Below are 22,430 nucleotides of genomic sequence, written 5' to 3' on the forward strand. Positions count from 1 at the left end.
AAGAAAAGTGCTTTTTCTATATGTTTCTTCTGTTAAATACGTTTATGTCAAAAATTTGAAATAATTACATGGGTTAAGGTGAGGATGTATATTGTAGACTGTTCATTTATATTTGTCCAATATATGATAGTTCAGTTTAAAATCACTGAATAATACATCTTTGTTCAGTGGGAGTTTGGGGAAATTTTTCATTTTCTTTGCTGTCATTGTTAGTTTTCTGTTCCTCCTTCATGGTTGAAACAGGTGACAAGTGATTGATCACTTCCTGCAGAATATCCTTACTTTCACTAGGAGGAAGATTGCTAAAATAATACTGAGGTACCAGCTCCGCGAATCTGGTGAGGAAATAAGACAAAACATTATTATTTTTTTTTTAATTGAATTTTGAAATGTTTGAATAGCTATTTCCAGGCTTGTACAAAAGACACCAGCAATGTGCTGATGCATACAGCTACAAAGTTGGTGTTTCAACTCAAAAACAAAACTCTCTGCAACACGTAGTAGTGGTTTGTGCTTTCAGTAGACTTGCACTTAATGTACACAGTCTACACTTCAGGTGATTGTTGTTCAGTTCTCAATGCTGCAGATTGCATTAAATAGTACTTTTTCTGGATTTGAACATATTTTTGGCTGAATAACAGTATGAAAAAGGCTTTCTTATAAACATTGAAAGTAGAAAAGATAGGACAGTGAAATGTATATTCTCGGTGTAAAGAGATTTTTGCAGAAGGAAGAGTGTAGTGTTTTCTTGAATCCATAAACAGTTGATATGGGGTGATTTAGCTGGCTGGGTACATAAAACATGTCAAGAAAAAGATTTGCTGGAAAATAGCTTTTCAGGGAACAAAGAAATTTCCAGCTAGATTAATCTATGAGTACACTGCTGTGTTAACTCTTCCTTGATTTTTTTTCTGTATATTTTACCTTGTAAGAAACTTTTGCTGCTTGTAAGGTGTTTTTTCAAGGGATGAATTGATTAAAGTTACAGTGGCAGACATTGAGACTTACTTCAGTACCTGAACAGATCAGCACACGTTAGGAAATACAAAAGGCTGACTTAAATGGCATTTTGTTTTGCATGAAAAGAATAGCGAGGGCATGAGATCACAGTTCTTCCCTTTTTTAATAGTTCTGAGCTCTAATTCAGTGAGTGTTCTGAATGAAAATGAAGACATCAGGGAAAGCTACACACAGTGACAGAACAATACTGGCAAGAAAGAAATAAAATTTATTCCACGTATATTCACTAGTGAATATAAAAAGTGTGAAAAACAACAGTTTCTTCACACTTCCAGTGATGCCAACTCCTCTTGCTTGACTAGGTATGAAGATTGTCCTTTTCTCTTATACCTTTTTTTTTTTTTTTTTTTTTTTTTTTGTGGTGTAAACCAACATCCCTATTGGAATGTTTTCTCAGCAGAACCAGAAGATAGTTATTTTTGTGACAGAGATAAAGGAAATGGAGAAGATGACCGGAGTTGACTTCTCCAAGCATTGCTCTCAGTCTCTCAATGTACACACACATCCTCACCCTGTCTGTGACTTAAGTGACGCTTTTGTGGTAGAAGTATGAGTGAAGAAACAGTTTCATCATTGTTAACTTACAGATCGGGTGATATCTCAGAGACGACTCTGATGGAATTGTCTTCCGATATACTAAATTCATGGAATAAAACCCACTCAGGAATCCTTCTGGTGTTATAGTATGATGAGAAAGGATGAAGCTGGGCCACTTGTCTGTGTGTTAACATTAAGTAGTTACCTGAGCCATCTACATCACGAGCAATCTAAAAAAAAATGCAGAGAGTTATCCATTACTTAATTGAATATACAGGATACATAGATCAGTGTTTGCCTATTAAAACCAGGAATTAAACTTGTGTTCAGATACTTTCAACTGGAGAGCCTAAACCTCTTCCCAAATTTCTGTGGGAGAGCTAGGGAAAGGATACTATGAAATGAAGCTTAGAGTTAAGGTAAATGTGTATCTGTGTATTTGAAAGCAAACTGTCTGCAACAAATGTGGGCAGGCTTATACAGTAAATTTCTGAACTTGGTGGTGGGCTTTGAAGGGTCTGTGTGAAAACAGATGTATTCTTAAAGAATTATAAGACTTTAAAATACAATGTGTGGCTGGGCACTTGAAGTGTAGGTTTGGAGGCGTCATTCTTGTATTTAGGTGGAGCATAGTGATGTGAAGGAAAGCATGTTTTCAGGTGGGAATAAATTAATCTTTCTTGTTCATGTTTACAATTACAGTTAGAATACCTCTTTTGGTTGAGAGTAAGCAAGCTGTACATTATATATACCTAAATATATTCAACAAGTCAATTCTGTGTTTCCAGGGTATTTTCACAAAAACGTCTTCAAAAAGGAAATAATGTCTGAGAGAGTATTACAAGTTAAAGGGTTTTTTGAGGTAAAAGAGTTCTTTGAGTGAAAAGCATATTGACAGTTTTCCTTTTGCAGTGAAGTGTGTGGACTTCATGCTGTGATAGCTGAACCCCAGAGAGAAGATTGGAATTGGCAGAAGTGTTTGTCTGATACACTGTGGAAGAAATGGCTTTTATCCTTTCTGATGATCAAAAGATTTCACTACCTAACTTTAAGTTCTCTGGAAGCATTCTATATAAGTTAACAATGCAGTAAGATTTTTCCACAATATTTTTCCTTACGTGCATAAAGTAACCAGATAAGAGAGATTTCTTAATGCTTAGTATATTTTCTTTTGATCCAAAGTCCGGTTCTGAAATGGGAAGTTCAATACGCTTCATAATCTCTACTAGTTCGGCTCTGATAACTTCTGCCATCCTCAGTGCAGAACAGCTTAGAAAATAATCGCGACACCATTTCTCATTACTGTAGTCTGTGGAGGAAAAAACAGTATTTTGGCTTAAATCAAAGTCTTACTGATAGGTACTATCCACAGATACTGCTCTGTAAAATGCTCTTTGACTGGTGCAATAGATTAAAAACATTTTGGAGTGAGTAGCTGTATCAGAGCTGTCCAAAATTCTGCTAACAAGAATCATACGGACAGCTTAGGCTCGTAGATCTTGCTTGTAAAGTGAGGGGGCAATACTTGATGTCCTTACTTAGTTTTATGGAATTTTAGCTATATTTTTCTGAATAAATATATTCAAAATCCCTTACTTGGTCTGTAAAAAGTAATGGCTTCAAATAGAATTTCTGGATTCAGGCCGGGATATGGAACTGAAATCGCATTTGTAGTGCTGGTGATGATCCTGCATGCTGGTAAAGGACAGGTTCTCTTGGACCTCTTTTCAGCATTCAGCATGACTGAACGTGAAACAATCCTACTGTCCTGTCCTAAGTTTTTACTTAGTATATGCAAATCTATCACTCCCATGTCTAAGTACTGGACTCAGGCTAAACGAACCTGAGCAAGATCTTTGGGCCCAGGGAAATACTGTGAAGACCTTCTGTCTGCTGTGCAGCCCCGTGGTTTTTATTCAGTTTCCTGTACATGTGAACTTTACTACTTTCAATTTTTTTCCTTGAACTTTCTTTTTAGTTGACAGCTGTCAGAAAAACACCAGAATTGTTGGTCTGCTGGGGGAATCAAGTCCCTTCTCAACTGTGTTTATGTCGTTTCACATCTTAAACCTGGATTATGTGCTCTTAGAGAAACCATCTTTCTGGTTTTGAACAGTGTCACTTCAAATTACAATAGTAATAGTGCTGACGTATCCTTGTTGGATGAGGTACGCTGTCCTAGGTCACTTTCAATTAATTAATAAACTAAAACTAATATTCGTTTGTAATGGCTACTATTTTAGGTTTTTCTTCTCTCTGCAAATTAGCAATTCTAGAAAGAATCATTCGAGAAGGGTTTATGAACGAAATGCCAACAACGTTCTTTTTTTTGTTTTGTTTTTTCCAAGTTGGTTACAATGTGCTTCATTTTGTCTGGTATGGGTACACTTACGTTGACTTGCGGAGTTTGCACTGGCTTCCTTGAAGGCGTTGAAGACATTGATAAGAGTAAAGTGATCTCCTGCAGGGTGTGAGAATTTTCGCCAGCAAGTAAGAGCAATCTCTTCTGTTCCAGGAGGTGCGTGTAAGAAGCAATTAGGAGCTTAGAAAAAAATCAAGGCAGTGGTTACTAAGACACATAGGTACATGCACAAATAGTAACTCCATGATACTTTTCTTTTTTTCCTTTCTCAGTTCCCTTTAATCTTCTATGTTGAATTGCTGCTGAAGACTCTACACATAGGTGCATGCACAAATAGTAACTCCACTGATGCTTTTCTTTTTTTCCTTTCTCAGTTCCCTTTAATCTTCTATGTTGAATTGCTGCTGAAGACTCTATTGCATTCACTAAGGTTTTATTTATGTGGATGTTCTTTCAATCTCTAGTTTAGTTAATTTAGCTAATTTGTGCTGTAAACACAAAAGAAGGTGAGAAGCTTTCTCCTAGACTGATGCCAAAAAAGCTTCATAATGGCATGATCCAATTTATCCAGAATCCAAGCATATGGTTTCTTTAATATAGAAAGAAACAAATCTATGGATGTAATGCCTTAATTTGCTCATATATGTTTAAATTTTTGCCTTCCAGTGCATTTTACTTCTGTTGTGGTGCTGTGCTACATAATTATGTCTTTTGAGATGATTGAGCTTTTTAAAAACTAAAATGTGCCTATGCTCAATCATTTACATTTGGTTTACATACTTAAAAATTTTATCACAAGTTTAGGCCCACTATTAAAAATCAAGTCAGCTTGAGCATAAAACCAAGTTGTTCCATAAGGAGAAGAACTAATGCAGCTTGGTGTGCTGTGGGTTCACGTCCTTGCTGCCAAAGACTCCTCACCAATTTCTGGGCCTAGGATATTCCCTCTGGGCAGAGCACAATAATGCCATGCCAAAACATTCTCTGCTGGCAAGTTTAAACTGTGGCTGTTGAGCAGTAGATAGCTCTCAAGCATTGGTTCTATACTAGGGTTATGCCATAAAACCAGTAGCATATATGGTTAGGAGGCTGCTGCGGAGAGAAGTGAGACAGCTGGAGCCAACACTGTGCAACACCAAGACCTGAAAGAATCTAAGTCTAGCCCTTTCCTGCACTATCTGGTGGGATCCTGAGAAGTCCTTGTCATTATTTGCTATTTGAACTTCTAGAGTCACCCTCCTCCCAGTTAGCCTGGTTTTGTGCATCTTTGATGTATTAAGATTTCAATAGCAGCTTTCGCAGAATGAATAGATTTTAAATATCTGGGGTTTATGTGTTGGTTTGAAAGCTCTGCCACATCAAATGAAAGAAGTTCTATAGTTAACAGCTTTCTAATATAAATGTTCTTGCTCCAGGCTTCACGTGGCCAGTGTTTGGGGCCAGCTGGTTTGTCTCACAGTGCCATGTAGGAGCAGAGTGATCCATCAGGACAGAATGGTATGGATACTTAAGATTAGTTAGTTTTATAAAATATTTAAAGTGAAGAAACAAGATCACAGAGTAATTCTTTGTAGGGCAACAGTTTGATATTGCTTGTAATTAGAACTTCTCCTAATTTGCTGCTTCAGTCTGTAACAAATGTAACAAACGAATATGAAATAAGAAAGTTCATTTTGAAGGGATGTTCTGTGTATGCTTTCTGACAAAAGGTTGGAAGTTAATGGGGCATCTGAAGCATGGAATTGGAGTGCTACTTAGAATTCATTACTTGTGTTTCATTGCATGCTTAAAGATATGCCGAAGATATTCATTTACTTGAAATAAGCAGGGTGTGAATAACAAAAGTTTGCCTTTGGTTTGCCCTTGTGAATAGACTTTGAAAGAGTCTACATGGATTTGGCAGGCGGCACAAGCCGTGCAGTAAGACATTATTTATGAGTACCTGTTACCATGGCCGCAATGGTGAGCATTTCATCAACACACTCAAATTCACATGAAGCCAGAATTGACTTTGACAGTTGTGGATCCAGAGGAAATTCTGACATAATAATTCCAAATTCAGAAAGGTTTCCATCATTATCCAAGGCTGCTAGATAATCGAGATCTTCCAAAGCCTGCATCAGACTTTCAGGAGCTAATAAAAAGGAAAGATAATTCAAATTCTTGAGAATGGCTACATATAAATGAACGCCTGAATTCTCATTATAATATTTCAGTTGGATATTTCCTATGTGAAAATGATAGAAGTCAGCTTCTATCATTTGACAATGAGAAAGAAGAAAAAGTAATAAATGAGATGAATGGAAGGCTGAGAACATTCTGGAGGAAGAAAATAAGGGATAACAATTACAGGGCTGCAAATAACTTTGTTGATCTTTTTTCTGTCAGAGCAGTTTTTGTCAAAAGTCAAGACACAGTGGGTGCTGAATAGTGTATTGCACCGAGACTATGTCCATTATTGGCAGTCTTCAGGTATTTTTTGTGTGTATGTTCGTTCTTTTTAAAGAGGGGTGGTCACATTTGAGGGGTGTTGAGAGATACATGACAGCTCTAGGAAGGAGGATTATAACCAAAAGACAAGCATTTACAGAAGTTGTAGCTGTCTTAACATTCTTGCAAGTATTTGGAGTTCTCTTTGTTGCCTTTTTTAAAAATGATTTTAAATGTATTTTTTTACATAGTTTCTCATGACATCAGAAGAAAAATGGGAACATAGTAAAAGAAAATGTCTCCCCAGCAAATGGCTGTACTTTCTCATTGCACAAAATTAAATGTTCCATTTTCCCTTATTGTAGGTTGTAACTTCCTTACAACTACATAGGTAGAAGTGAGAACAGTGAGGCAGAAAAAATAATGAGTGAATATAGGAAAATGATTAGGTAGGCTGAGAGAATAATTTGGGAAAAAAGTAGGAAATAAGTGAATTTGGGCCACACAGTGAGTAGGGAGCATGAGTATGAGATGGATTGAACAGAGGCAAACATGAAGGATATAAGGAGTTAGAGTTTAGCATTTAACATGGGGGTCTGAACAGTGAAAGCAGAGGAGAACGAAGACTGAAGTGATGGGTTTTGCATCTTAAATGTTAGATAAATGCAGGTGGAAGCCTGCCAGGTGTGTTCGGTAGGGAGGTTTGCTTCTGCATACGTTGAACACCGAGCTTTTAGGCTAAAGTGGTCTACATGTGCTTTTTCTGAAGACTACTGGAGTATCAACAATTATTTCAGTTAATTGTTCAATTAGTTTAGTTTTGAGCAATGGCATATTAAGCTCATTCTGTGAGGAGTACCTCCACAAATCATAGGCATATCTTCCTCTTTCATGGATGAGGGTGAATGAAATCAACAACCCACAAGATTTGAAGATACAGAAAATGGCTTATACACACAGACACAAATATGCCTTTTTCATCAATTATCATTACATCTCATCAGTTATTTCTCAATAGACCAAAAGATGGCATTTGCAGTAGCTCTTCTGAACCTCTCAGCTGGATGGGAATAAATAACAAAGGAGTTTGACAAAGACTCTCTTTTCTCATCAAGTATCTTTCTGAATTTCTCCTTTACCATTTTTTTCCCGACCATTTTTCTCTTGCTTTTTTGCATCTGAGGCAGTGGAAGACAGAGTCAGCTTGTGTATACTCTAGCCCTTTTACTATTATTGACTGCTTTTTCTTTTGATAGATGGTGCCAGAAGAATGTGAAGCGTTATTCTGACTTTTTTTTTTTCAGATTTTGAAAAAATTAGTCAAAGTGTTTTCTCAGTGACACTTTGTTCTGCTGAAAGAATGGTGTCATGAATTCAGACCCTCACAGTTGCAGTGATAAGAAAACATGTCTGAAAAGACAGGATTAAGCAAATCAGTACTTAAAATGAGAACTTGAGCAGGTCTATAGGAAATCTGCTGTTGGTGAAAGTAGGTCCCTTTGGCAAAACAAGCATAGAAAAGCTTTATGTGCAACCATGGAGGCTACAGTTCCGGGGCTAGAGAGAGTGAACCTGAAAGCTGAGTAGAAGTTGTCAAGCCTACACTCTCCAAAAAGTAGTTGCTAGAGCGTGAAAGACATTGGTGGAAATTTGGGAACTCTTGAAGTGTGAAGGCTCTTTCCTCCCAGCTCTTTTCAAAGGTAGATTTCTATTCCAGGTCTTACTGTAATGGTCAATATCTTTTATGAGTGCCAGTTCATTTAAATTCATAACTGCTCTCCTATCAGCAGCAACTTTCTCCTTTTTCCAGTTTAAGGAACTGTTTGATATTTTCTCTCTGTTTATGGATGACAAGTTAAATTCTAGTCCCACTGAAGTTGGTGGCAAAAAATCCACTACAGCCTTTTTCCATTTTAAGGAACTGTTTGATATTTTCTCTGTTTATGGATGACAAGTTAAATTCTAGTCCCACTGAAGTTGGTGGCAAAAAATCCACTACAGCAGGACTTGGCCTCATCCCCAGCCAAGCATGCCCAGCACTGGGAAACTAATGACTGCACTGGCAATTTTTCAGGCTTCTGTGGGCTGCTATCAGTTTGCATATTAATGTCGAAAAAATCTCTAAACAAAAAACCCACAACCACAGCTACCCACAGAGGCAGGGTATATATTTGTTCTTGTATCTTCATTAGTAGATGACTAGAAATAATTTCTTGCTCGAATTCATTATGAACGGGAACCTGTCTTTGCCAGGCTACTTCTGCCTCATGAAGATTAAAAGCAAAGGAAGCCTGTAAGGAGCTGGTAGGTCACATTTAGCCATAACGCTGCACTTCAGGCACCCTGCCTTCCTGCAATAAAATCTTGAGTTCGGGTTTTTTCTTCGTTGGCAGTGAACTTAGTTTATTGCCATCACTCTGTAATTAACTAGTTGTAATGAAGTAGAGAAAAAAGTAAAATGGAAAACAAGCAAGTACTTGTTGTTTTTAACCCTTTTCTGTTACTAATGTCTGAAGGACATGTCTGTGGACCTGTTTCATTTAAGTATTAGAGTTCATATCTCTGCCTGTACAACATGAGGGGTTTCTGTCTAGAGAGAACATTTGTTATCAGACATACGAGGTTTAATGGGATAAAAGATGAGCCCTTGCAAAAGCTAAAGCATCTGAGAAGAAAATACTTAGGAAGTTTAAAGAAATGAAAACTAACAGCTGATGAAGAGTAAGAGTCAGTGATGGGAGATAGATATCAGTGATTGAAAGTACAGGGAGAGTAAAATGGTCATTCAGAGATACAGTAATTACTAGGAATCATGAAAAGCTAATTTCCAGAAATCAACAAAGTACTTTGTGCTAGAACTTACAAAATATATGGTTGCATGGCAGCCAATTTCAATCCCCTGATAGCATCAGTAATTTGCATTTTTATGCCCTAGAGTTAGTTGCCTTGAGATTTATAAGCACAAATTACTTCCCTATTTTGCGGTAAGTGTTACAAAAAAAAAAAAAAAAGATGACAACGACTCCTGGAGTTTTATTGTGCTAGAAAGGACAAGATAGTAAAGGTAGATTAGAGCAGGTGAATGAACAGGAAAAGAAAATAAAAAAAAAAAAGGGCTTTCAGATATGGGTCTGCATTTTGAGACACAAACTCAATCAATAAAAAGCCATTGTAAGAACAGCAAACACTCATTTGAGAGTTCTTTATGGTATGGTTCCTATTTAAATAAAAACTATGATAAACAAAAGTAGTGTAAATGTTTAGATATGGAAAGTTCTTCTTTAAAGAACGGAAACCTGCATTGTCTTAAAATGATTTCTGGCAAGCAGGTGTCATTATTTTTAGGGCTGCTTGCCAATGCCAACTGCTGCTGCCATCGAGGCAAACTGCAAGGCTTTATGACTCGACTGCTGCTTTCACGGGAGCAAAGTTAAAAAAGCTCTCAAGATGTGTCCTGTGCTTTCAACAAGAAACTCTTACATCCCTGGAAGTTTAAAAGGTATTTCCTTATCTGATATTTTTTTTTCCTTGCCTGTGTTCTTTGGCAACTTAAGACTGGGTTGCTCTGGACTTGTTTCAGGAAATCTGACCAGTTTTATATAAATACAGATGCTACTCTTGATCATACTTAGGCGTAGTAAAGCAAATATGTAACTAAATGTTATTGTTAGCACTGAAATCGTTTATCTGAGACTTAAAATTATGTTCTTCGTTTCACAGTTTTTTGTAACTTTGACATGAACAGAGTAAGTTATGTTTCTAAAGGTAGCGGCGCCGTTCATCTTTTCAGTGTCACATCCTTCCTGGCTGAAATTGAGGTGCTTAAGGTGTGATAAAAAAAATACAAAAGTATTATTCTTGTTGCATAAGGAAGCAAGTGATTTAGTGATTTGCCCAAAGTTCTGCAATAAGTAAGTATTAGAGACAGGGATAAAACGTAAATTTCATGACTCTTAATAGTCCATTTAACTGCTGTATTGTGCCTATCTGGAGGATCTACAGGTCCTGTGTTCTGGTCTCCTACTCTGTGAAAATGTTGAGTATGTAAAATACCTTTTTCTTGATAGATCTTCTCTTTCCATGGAAATAACTGTTATAAAGTTAGAATGTCAGGTGAAGGGATGTTGTCTTCAAAGAGCTGATTCACTGCCTGGCAAACCACAAGTTTTTCCAGCTTCTGTTAGGCTTAACAGCATGAAGAACTGCCAAAGTGATTACTGCAGGGAGAATAGTTCTGGGGAATGGCGTTTTCTTTTATTGTTTTTTAACATTGCTCCTTGGATAGCAAACTGAAGATACGGAGAAATCTAGTGCCAAGTTATCTTCAAATTATGCAAAGATTTTTCTTCTGCAAGGACAAGCTTCTGTGTGCAGGTTTCATCTTGACTCTCTTTTTTCCCCTATAACTTCTGAGGTAGGATTTTTTATGAGTTTGTCATGCTCTGCAGCCACCAATTCTACAACTATTATTTCGAAATGATAGTTATAGTTGATCATTTAGAATTACTTTTCCAAATGCATACTTTGCAGTCTTTCCATTCCCCCTTACACTGCTTCTTCACTCCTCCAAGCTGGCTGGTAATGGTCCCTACTGTGCTTTTCTGCCAGTAGGGACAGCCAGGACAGAGGCTGACCTGCATTTTCCTGACATAAATATACTGAGTAATAGCCGCACACCAGGGATAGCACTGACTGTTCAGTGAAGTCGGTTTTCCATCTGCTTTATGTCATCCTTAAAGCACATACATGATTTTGCAACATGTCCATCCACAAAGAGTATAATTTAAAGAATATATAATGGCATAAAAAGTATTTTTAATCACTTTGGTTTCTTTTGTTACTCTCTAGTAAATGACATGAGAGTAGTCCAGCTGTAACAGAACTGGGCTACCCCTTCTCATTTTTGGGATGCCCTTTGTGATACTAGCTCCCTATTCGAAGCAATTGGCTACATTCAGTATGGTATGTGCTCAGTTATTGGGCTATACATACTGCCCTGACTCCCATTCCTGACACCTCTTGTCCCATGGATATGGAACTGCTGCTAAGGGTCAGGTTGTCCAGTCCATACTTTGCTTCCTGTGTTTGTTTGCTGTCTGTTCCTTACCTCCTCCAATTCCTTTTATGCTTTTCCACTGATTTGTGCAGTACAGACTATGAAGTATGTGGTCATGTCTATGTTATCAGAAAGCTTTTCATTAGGAGGTATATAATACTATTTAATCGATGAAATTCAGAAATTAAAACATCAAAGAATCAACAAGTGAACTTAAGATAATAGATCTGCCATGAAGTGATCCCTGTTGAGCAGGCCTTACATGGCACATTGAGTTTCTGTCTTTGATAGTCTGTTTCTAATGAAAAAATATGCAAACAAATTTTGTTTCTGAAACAATTTAAAATTGTATGCATTTATACAACTCTTTTTATTATGGATATTCTAGGAATATATTCTCAGTGGGGTTATAGTAGCATGGCTCTCAAATGTCATGGTATCCATGACCATCAAAAAAATATTTTAATCTGAAAATTTTTTATGGTAATTCTGCATGAATGCAGAATCTGCAAACTGCTTTCACCTTGATTTCTTACGGAAATTTTACACGGCTTCATCTTTATACTGATTTGCATAGTTTAAATAAGGATTTTCCAGTGATTTACAAAAATACATAATGTTGCTGCAATCTGTGGGAAAGGAGTTCTTTTGTCCCATTATATAACACAGTAAAGATCTAGCTGATTAACTGATAAAAATGTAAACACATCCCTATTATAGTGGCACAATAATTCAAATAATGCACTTCAGAACTGCAGTGCCAAATACATTTTCATATGGCTCATGAATTCTAAAAAGGGTAACAAGTCTGCTGCATTTGCTCATCTCGATTATAGCGTGAATTAAATGCAGCAGCTGTAAGCCTGACATGTTTGTTGCTTTCATAATGCAGTAATGAGTCAGAGTTAATCCAGGCTTTTATTTTTCCTCAAAAAGCAGCAGCAGAAAAACAACTTTTGCACATTGTTGTTGAGCAGAAATAAAATGTTTTACCGATGTAATTTTTGTTTCTTTACTTATCTGCTACATGTTCCCTACTTCATGTACAGGGAATGGACTGTGAAGTACTTCTCTTCGAATTCTTGCTATGAATTTCAGTGTACTTTTGATTTGTTTGTTCACCAGTTCATGTCCGTACGTTACTCTGTCATCTCAGTGAAAACATTATTTTGTTTAGGAGAAATTCACCTTGGGTTAAAATAACTCAAAGCCTCCATCTGTTTCAATTACAAAGAAAACTTGAGAATATTAGCTGAACAGAAACGGTGCATAGGAAAGCCTATGGCATGTGTGGCACATGGGAGATGCTGCAATGTGTTTGCTCCCTTTTCTCAAAGGGAAATCAAGTGCAAGGAGGTGAAGAGACATGGAATAGTCAAGACTACACAAATTGTGCTGGGGAGAAATCACAAAGCTATTTGTGGTTTTAGTATCTGTATGCTCTGAACAGCACTTGATTTGCCAGGTCAAATGAGAACATACAGAAATACTGTCATGTCTTTCTGTTTGCTTGTTTGTGGGGGTTTTGTTTGATCCAGATGTGCCATGTTTGGTTGAGGGTGGGAAATTGGCTTTGTATATATGGATAGTAGATGTGAATAAGAACTGTTATGCCCATGAATTTTCCTAGGGTGAGAAAAGCCACACTGCTTGTTTTGTGAGCTTTTTTGCTCATCTTTTTCACTTAGGTCTCTATACTGTTTCAGAGACCCCTCCTCCTCTTCCTCAGCCTTTTTCATTACTTCAGGTTACAGAAGGCTTACGCAACTAAACTGACTGCAGCAAAGATAATGAAGCCTTTTTGGGAAGCTAAAATCTCTTGCTCAAGAGAAGATGCTTTCCATCTCTGATAGCTCTTCTCTTTGCCTCCTCTGCAACACTCTCCTGCAGTACATAATTCAGAAAGGTGTAACATCTGTTTGACCTTATGACTAGCAATGAAAAAGCTTCAGGGCTACCCTTTAATGGGGCACCAGAGGTATTTGGAGCTAGGCAGCAAGGACTCCGTGGTGTGAATTTAGGGTCAGTCTCTGCTTCTGCTGGAGGATGTCGTGCTTCTTTGGCTGCTTGGAGACCTGTGCGGCATTGAGTGTGAGCGGCAGGTTGGGGCTATTTCAGCACAGAATGAGAAAACTTGGGCTTTCACAGGCTGAGAGTATTGACCAAAGCTTTTGGGAGGGGCCAAAAGAAGTTTTTTTTGTGCTTGAAAGCTTGACATGTGTTTTGAGTTCTATAAGTTGGTCTAATACAATAACTAACTCCCCTTACAAATTTGCTTACTTCAGTATTCCTGTTCCTTTCAGACAAACATATTTGACACTAGGTACTTCAAACTGTCTGTATTCTGATAGTGTGAGCTTTATAGTCATCTCTGGAGAATTGTGGTAGGGATATAACTTAAGTGTTAGTAGGAAAGAGATTCGTTGCCCGCTCAGAAGTGGGAAAAAGAAAGCCCTAAGGCAAAGAAAGCCCATGTGTGATCTATCCTAGGATGAAGGAAGAGTTGTACTAGACAATTAAAGCAATGTTTCAAATGTTTAATCGTGTGGGTCCTTAAGACAGAAAGGAGACCAGGAAATTGTGCAGACTTTCTCATCTCCTTTCAGTGGACCCCCTAGAGCATTTGTGGGATTTTTTTCTTGTTCAGACAGTTTGTCTAACATTCCTCACACTGTTTCAGTAATTCCTCAAACTTTTCAATACCTTGACCTCGCACTTTTGATCTAGTTAGCAAAAACTTTTTCATATTTGATGCCTATCCAAGTAAAGCTGATGCATTCATCAAATGCCTTTACAATTTTGTACACATCAGCAAGATGCTTTCTTCAGCTGCGTTATCTCAAAAATACAGACAAAACTTAGAATTCCTACATCTGTGAAATCCTTAAATGCCTCTAGCATTTCATTCTCTCTGAATACCAACTGTCTCCTTTAAATCCAAAAATACTGAATGCTTTTCCTAATGTAACTTTACAAATTCATTCTACCGTTCAAGAACAACTTTCTTCATATCCAGTAAAAGCACTAATACATTTTAGAATTTTTTTTTTTTAGTAAAATATTTTCTAAATTCGAGTGGAAACCAACTGTATTCCATAATAATTTTCCATGAAGGTTTCCTAGATTCAACACAGGAGGTGACACTCACAAGGCCAAAATACTCCAATTCTCATCAGTTTTGAATTAGTTACCACTCAGACTGGCAATGTTTTTTCACATTTCTTTTAAGCACGTTTCTACTAAATGGGCAGACAAGGGAAAAGGAGAATAAATTCTACTTAAAATTCCACTTACGGTCTATCACAACATCTAACAGTGGGAATTAAACTCATTATTACTGATTAATTACAGTGCACAACACATAGAAGACAAGTGATCGTTCTAATTCCGTGTATGTGCATGAGGAAAGGGAGGATAATATAAGAATTCTTCCTATTTGCACTGGAAAATGATCATAAATGAAGCTAGCAATAGGTCACATGATCCCCAAACCAGTGAAATCGGTGCTATTTCCCTCACTTTAATTGGCTTCAAATCAATAGCAGAATTTGCAGTGGTACTTGGGTTTTGTGGTAGGTCAGAATAGAGGAGAATATTCTTATATAGAAAAAACCGTAAAATATGAAGTCAGAAAAATTTTAAAAAAAAAGCAACCACTTTCTTCACACTTACCTCAAAATTCAGAGTATTCCCTGTCTAGTATTGAAAGTTTATTTGGGTTTATTTTATAAATAATATTGTCCTTAAGTAACAGCTTATTGTAAATTTGAGGTGGCAGATGCTGGACGATAAGAAGAAAGCTGATTTCCTCCAAATATATCTCCTACGTAACAACAGTAGTTTATTTGGATTGTAAGGTTTTGATTAAAGGAATATATTTTGTTAGATATCTGTACAATGCCTTGTACAATGGGACACGAATTTTCTTTGTGGGTTCCAGGAAAATAATATGAAACTTAGATGAGAAGATATTTGGAATATTGATTTTTTTTTTTTTTTTTCATTCCAATTCCATTCAGATACTTTACGGTCTCTTTCAGAGCAAAGAGTTCATACACAATACCATTTTTCTAAGTGCTGCTGTTGCATTGTGAACTGTTCTAGCAGCTAAGTGGTAAAAGCAGTGGCAATATTTTTACAAGTACTTCAATTAAAAAGAGTACTGTGAATAACAGGACAAAATTAATCTTTAAATAACTGCAAAAATAATAATAAAAATATGGAAAATTGGTGCATCATCATTACCTGGCCTGCTTATGAAGTCACAGTGTCTGAAGCCTGCTATATCCATCCTCTTCAGGAAGAGAACCATGCTAGTTAGCTTTGATTCCTGTATTTTGGCTGGTAGATGTGGTTTCATTTCTTTGTAGGTAAATTCTTCAGGGTACAAGCAGAAGAGTTTTCCTGGAAGAGATTTCAGGAAAATTACTTTTTTTTTTTTTTTTTTTCTGGAACAAATTTATGGAAAATTTTTTTTTTTTTTTTTTTTTTTTTTTTTTGCATTGCTGCATCAGTTATGTTAATAATTTGAGCTAATGGATTTAAATTTTGAGCTAATAATTCTACCTGATGAAGACATGCCCAGAATTTGTTTATGCATCTCTGCTTGACTTTTGCTGATAGGCTGCGTTATAACAGAGTCTGCTCTGATTCTAGGATTGTACACCTTTAAATGAAAGAGATATTAAGCATCAGATAAGTAAGAGAACATCAGTTATGTTAATAATTTGAGCTAATGGATTTAAATTTTGAGCTAATAATTCTACCTGATGAAGACATGCCCAGAATTTGTTTATGCATCTCTGCTTGACTTTTGCTGATAGGCTGCGTTATAACAGAGTCTGCTCTGATTCTAGGATTGTACACCTTTAAATGAAAGAGATATTAAGCATCAGATAAGTAAGAGAAGACTACAAAAATATTAATGGTCTGTATTGAATTTTTGTCTAGGTCATTTTACAGAAGGTATAGTAACAGTTGCATTTCTTTTTATACTACGTATTTCACCAGCTTGGAAATGAGAGCAGTCAGCACTTTGATACATTGACAGACACTTATGTTTTGCAATAACTCTGTAAGTATACTGTAAGATAAATGTCTTTTTCTGAAGAAATCTACCTTACTAAAGCACAAAATGTGTATCTATGGTATCATCAAGAAAAGCATCAAAAAAGATTATTTATTTTTTCTAATGACAGAATCCCAACATTGTCTGATAACATTTTGTTCCATAACTCCAGACTTTTGTCTCAGTACTGAAATCTGTCAATTCATTACAGGAGACAAGGATTGTAACAAAGATGTACAATGCCCCATTTTATTTTTTTCTTAATTTTACTTTATTTTGGTTAAACTGAGGAGCCGATTCACTCACTGTTCTGACCACCAGATGATATCCATAAGCTTCTGTAGTATATGGCAAGACATACAACATCCGGATAATGAAATTTTCTAGTCATGTCATCTGAATTGACCTTGTCTACTTTAAGCAGGGTTTTAATAAAAAAGATAAAATATGCCTCAGTGCAGGGGACAATGTCTTTTCCTCCAGATAAATTTATTAAATGTCCCAACTGCAAGAGTTACGTAGAATTTTGTTCTGCACAAAACTTTGACTGTTCCCTCTATGTCCAACTGACTTTCAGCCGCATGGATTGAATGTGAATTTGAACTGCTGAGGAATGAATATTAGAGGACTAAACTTCAGCTGTTAGGACAAAATAATTAAAGGGTAAAAGTTGCATAACCAGTAGAGAAGATTTGATGGCCATCAGGACTGTTTTGAAACGGATTTGTTCCCATCACTTCGTATTTCTGATTCACAGAAGTCTGGAAGCACTGAATTTTACTTTGGGCTTCAGATTACCATGGAAGTGAGGTTAATTTCTGTCATCCAAGACAATTGTAGTTTCAGAAATAAGTTGGGTTATGCATGGTCTAATTGAAAGCTGCTTTTAGGCTTTTGTTCGTTTCACACAAAAGTATGACAATTTTTTTTACCCTTGACTTGAGGCTGAGTTAGTTTATAACCTCCAAATGAGAACCATTAAAAATGACAGTTAGACACAGTTTTTTTGCAATGAAAATGAGAGGTTATGGTAGTTCCCAAGCTTTTGCCTGAACTACTCTCAAGGCTAATCAAGATTAATGATCATCGATCCAAACTTTTAGGAACACTTAATGTCCATTTTGGTGATTCAATTCTGGGTTATATAAAGAAACTGCATTATATTGTTTCTTTTGCCTGTTATTGGAATATTTATTTTGACTAGCAGAACACATTGAACAGTTACAAACCCTGTAGTGTATTGCAGCTTTCCAATTCATGTAATGACTTGTTCCTACATAGTCACTCATTCTTTAGGACATCAGTTTTATATAAATGAAAGAAACAAGAGACATGCATTTGCAGCTGCACTAGTCCTTCCCAGGATGCAGTGGAAAACAAGAACTGAGGACATACTTAGAATGCACTGTAAAAGGTCAAAGATTAATTCAATAAATTGCAGCATTTTGAGGTACTTAAATGGAAGCATGTATCTGGAAGGAGCACAAGCATCTCTAAAAAGACACAGTTCCCTGTGTGAGAATCCCTTGGCGTTATATGATCTGTGGCACTACACTGATTAAGAAGGCGTTAAGCAAGGATTGAGGTTAACCTACTAAACCAGGTAATCTGCCAATAAGTAGCCAAGAATTGATTGCATTTTACTCTATGTATAAGATACTGAAGACATAATTAGGAACGATAGGCCAAAATTAAGGTGAGATGTAGTTTGCAAATGGAATGTGATTAGTTTGGTGCCCAAATGAGTGGCAGTTTCAGCTGGCAGTGTTAATCTGGCTTTAGAAACTTGAAAGGGAGTAATTGTATTTTCTTGCTTGGTTTTCCCATGTCTATGATCGTTGGTAATTTGAATGTTAATGTTATAGAATCTGACGTATGAAATAATAGAAAAATATTTGATCCTTTAGAAACTATTTGCACCAATCTATTAGCTGCACATTTTCCTTTTTCCCACCCTGAAAAAAAGCTTATGCATAGTTCATTCTTGGCATACCAATTTTGGTTAACTTTACTAACCTTTCTTCTTTCAACACCAACATCAATGACAAAGGTTACATTTTTAATCCAAATCAAAGATTCTCCAAAGCTTGTGGTGAGTAGCACTTTTCTTCTGTATTTTTTGCAGCATTTCTGTTTGTCTTGATTTGGCTTGGGAATTAGGTCTTGTTTTGTAGGGTATAAAGGAACTGGGATGAGTTCTCCAAGGTCAGGATTTAAATTAGACTGTTCCTGTCTGATCATTTGGTAAGCTTTTTCAATTTCCTGTAATGAGGAGAAAGATGGTGTTTTTTTCCTTTTTCTCGTAAGCGTGAAAAAGAAATATCAATATTTAATTTTAAAGCAACTTTTTATTCTAAAATGAATTTTAACTATGTATCAAACTATAACAACATTTAAATCTTACATGATTAATAATTAAAGGAGAAGAAAGGGAAGGAAGTATTTATGAGAATTTACCAACTGTATCTGCTAATTATAGACCAGGGAAAAGCGGGGCTGTTTTTTGAAATGTCTTTTTCTCCTCTGCAATTTTCAAAATAGTCTTCTCTGGCTTTAATCATACCCAAACCAACCACCAGGGGAAGATGATGTGCAAAAATACAGTATAGGAATAACAAGGCTGAGAAATGTATGAGAGAGTCACTAAACTTCCTGTATATAGGACATGTAGGATGGACTCACATCAGTCATTTAGTACCAAAGAGTTTGGTGCAAGTTTGTCATAGGGCTGGCAATGCTGTAGCAGGTACTCAGGTACCCCACTGCTGTGCCCAAAATGTTTTCTGCTGGAACCAAAGTTATGCACGTGGGTGCCCTGAGTGGCAGGGTCCCCTGGGAAACAGCTCTCCACGTCTGTACGGTGCACCCGGGGCTGGCAATGGGGTGACCTGCACTGCTGGCAAAGGTGCGATGTGCACGGGTGCTCCTGGAGTCAGAACAGATCACAGCAAACCACTGCTCCAACCCTCTCCAATCCCTACTGTCCCCATCACTGGAAGGGCTAAAATGGCAGAGCCCCTGTTTGGGTCACTTTGGAAACTACTGTTATGTTCTTAGTCCAATTACAATGCATAAAAAGATCGAAGTATAAAGAAACGTCCCTACTTTACTTTAATTATTATATTTAAGAAGATATAAGTATTGTAAAGGTTTTTATTGGGTTTTTTTTTTTCCCCTAATGATTAATAAACTCTATGAAGACTTAATAAAGTCAATAAAATGTCCCTAGGCTGTGTTAATGGAACATCACCTTTAAGACAGTCCACAAATTCAGAGGTCGAATATAAATTGTAAAAGATTGATTTCTGTTGTTTTAGTCTTTTAAATATAAAATCATTTGTGTTGTTTTAAAGGTATACAAAAATCATTCATAGGCTTGTTCAGTTTGAACAGGATTTTTTTTTTCAAAAGCATTTTTATTAGCAAACGTTTTTCTAAATTGAAAAACCAGATTGAGTTTCTATTTGAGAGTGCCACTATGTTCATAGTAGTTATAGGTTGAAAGTATTCTATAAAATTCTTATAAAGATATGACAGTGGCATCTAATAGCAAGGCTGGCACCAAGACAACACATCAATCTTAATGTTCTTGGTTTATTCATATTTTTGTTCAGTTCAAAAGACAGTTGAGTGCTAGGGAACAGTGAGCCATTAGCAATATGAAACTTTAAATCACAGTTAAGCAAGAATGCATGGGATGTGAACTGTGCGGTAACAGTTCATAATGAGTGTTTTGTTCATCATGAGAGAGAAAACTAAGTAATGTCTTCTTGTCAAGAAAGAAATCATTATTTTAGTATTGTGGGGGACTTGCCCAGCGAAAAAAAAATTAAGCAGCCCTTTGAAATGGAAAGACTATGTGTTTTCTCTCTAACATTACCTATTGTAAATATGTGAACTGATACAGAGAATTCATTAATTCATCATTTGTAAAATTTGTGTCTATAAAGTTTACAACTGATTATTAGCATTATTAAAAGTGTTACATATCCATCCCCCTTTTTACAGTGAAAAGCAATACTACCTGGGTTGTTTATGGTAATTCATCTTTGTATGTGAAAAGTCATTATCTCCTGGAGCTACTAAGGCAAATTTGTTGTTTTAAAGCAGAATTAATGATACAAAGTGGAAGATTGAAGATTGCTGTCAGGAAATAAATAATAATAATAATTTATAATAATTTCAAGTCTTAAAAATGTTTATTTGATGGGAGATTGCTTTGACAGCTGTAAAGTACTCTGAAGTTTTTCTGAGAAGGTCACGATGGTGCAATCCTGGCAGCAGTGAACTTAGGGCATCTCTGCTGTCTTCAGGGATTCAAAGATGCCTCTATTTAGAATAGCCAAGCCCATGCAGATTCCTGGATTACCGTTGCACCTCTGGAGTGATATTTGCCTCCTGCTGTTGTGTACACAAATGGTTGGGAAGTTTGCAGCCGTAAAGGAGAATGCAAATGGAAAGACCTCGTAAGCAGGTTTAAGGTAAAAACATTCATGTGAAGTAGGACATTTACGCAAACTGGACATGTGTCCATTTCTGCAAAACAGCGATAACACAAAATGTGATATACCCAATGCCAGAATAGGTTGCAGTGTATGAACTCCCTGCATCTATGGCCCTTTTCCCTGTATGCTGCCTTTGCTACTTTTTGCATCACACAGAAGGATGATGGCCTTTCTTTAAGCCTACAGAAAATCTGATCGTTCCTTGTATTAGTTTATTCTATATATATATAAAATACAGCCTTATGTATACCATAACTTCTTTGTAGGAAAAACCTGAATTGATAAAAACTGTTGGCAACGTCCAGTGTCTTACATACTGGCAACCATGTATGTATAGGTGATATAAAAACACAGATGTAAATTGTTTCTTGATTAAAATCAGAAATATTGGAATCAGTTAATAACTTACTTGTTCACATGCCAGAAAGATCACAATGTCACCCTTCTCTTTTGCATGGTGTATCTCAAAGAGCAGTCTTAGTGCAGACAGAAAGTGGTCTTTCCGAACGCTGCAAGAGTATACAACCTCTGTGTGGTGTTTGTTTTCCACCCTTATGAGGGGGACGCTACCGTAATAGTTCTTCAGTTTGCTGGACATATGAGGCGCAGTAAGTATTACCAGCCTCAGTTCTGGTCTTGATATCAAGACATCTTTAAGAAGGCCAAGTAACGCATCTGTTGCAACAGTTCTTTCATGCACGTCATCCAAGATGATAATGCCATAATAGTTCAGAAGAGGCGTAGACATCATTTCCCTTTGTAGCATATCATCTGTACAGTATCTGCAACATACAAACAGAAAACTCTACAAAGTTTCTTGGAATATTCAGATTTGATTGTAAGAAATTAATTCAGGGTCTTGGGGACAGCTTGGTTCTTTCTGTTCTAACAAGAAAGATTTGATGAGAACAGAGAGTCTATTTTGTAGACAGTATCACAGTCTCAACTACATGTTTAAATCCTCCTCTAAGTAGCTAGAAACTCAATGTAATTCAATGACACTAAGTGGCACTATAGTTGAAAGGATGCTCTAGGCAAAAGCAGAAATACTTCTGCCCTAAAATCATAACTTATATTGCTTTTCATCATCCAAACTATCTAAGCATATTGGATGCCATAACCAATTCTTTAGCTAGGAACTAATACTGTTAGATGAGGAAAAGAAGGTGTACACACGCACTTGAGGCAGTGCCAGAACCAAGATGAGAGGTTAATTCATACCGTAAGGCCCTCCTCACTTTTATCCCTATTCCTGCTACTGAATTTTTTTAAAAGGATATTATTTTTTGCTGTGTTGCTCAGCAGGACTTTGAATTCTTGAACCAGGTTTCGATGTGTGAGAGGATAGGATTCATCTCCCTTTCACATCAGGAGCAGCTGCAGGAAGATGTGCTGCAGGATGAGGTTTACAGAGTTCTCCGTGAAAGAGAAAGGGCACGCAAAAGGAAGAGC

At 36.7% G+C, this 22,430-nt stretch overlaps 1 protein-coding gene across 1 annotated transcript in view; it reads right to left on the minus strand.

The window, feature by feature from the left end:
• Positions 1-142: 142 nt before the first annotated feature.
• DHX32 (DEAH (Asp-Glu-Ala-His) box polypeptide 32) overlaps positions 143-22,430 on the minus strand; it is a 26,252-nt gene continuing 3,964 nt past the window's right edge. Inside the window, exons 3-11 of the mRNA XM_009574777.1 lie at positions 21,388-21,760; positions 18,490-18,735; positions 16,172-16,271; positions 15,651-15,809; positions 5,862-6,053; positions 3,950-4,099; positions 2,676-2,866; positions 1,606-1,787; positions 143-335 (exon numbers count right to left, since the gene is read on the minus strand). Coding sequence (XP_009573072.1) covers positions 143-335; positions 1,606-1,787; positions 2,676-2,866; positions 3,950-4,099; positions 5,862-6,053; positions 15,651-15,809; positions 16,172-16,271; positions 18,490-18,735; positions 21,388-21,760 — 1,786 coding nt within the window. The remainder of the gene's footprint in view (positions 336-1,605; positions 1,788-2,675; positions 2,867-3,949; positions 4,100-5,861; positions 6,054-15,650; positions 15,810-16,171; positions 16,272-18,489; positions 18,736-21,387; positions 21,761-22,430) is intronic.

This window comes from Fulmarus glacialis, unplaced genomic scaffold (genome assembly GCF_000690835.1).
Source record: "Fulmarus glacialis isolate BGI_N327 unplaced genomic scaffold, ASM69083v1 scaffold16003, whole genome shotgun sequence".
Lineage (NCBI taxonomy): Eukaryota > Metazoa > Chordata > Aves > Procellariiformes > Procellariidae > Fulmarus > Fulmarus glacialis.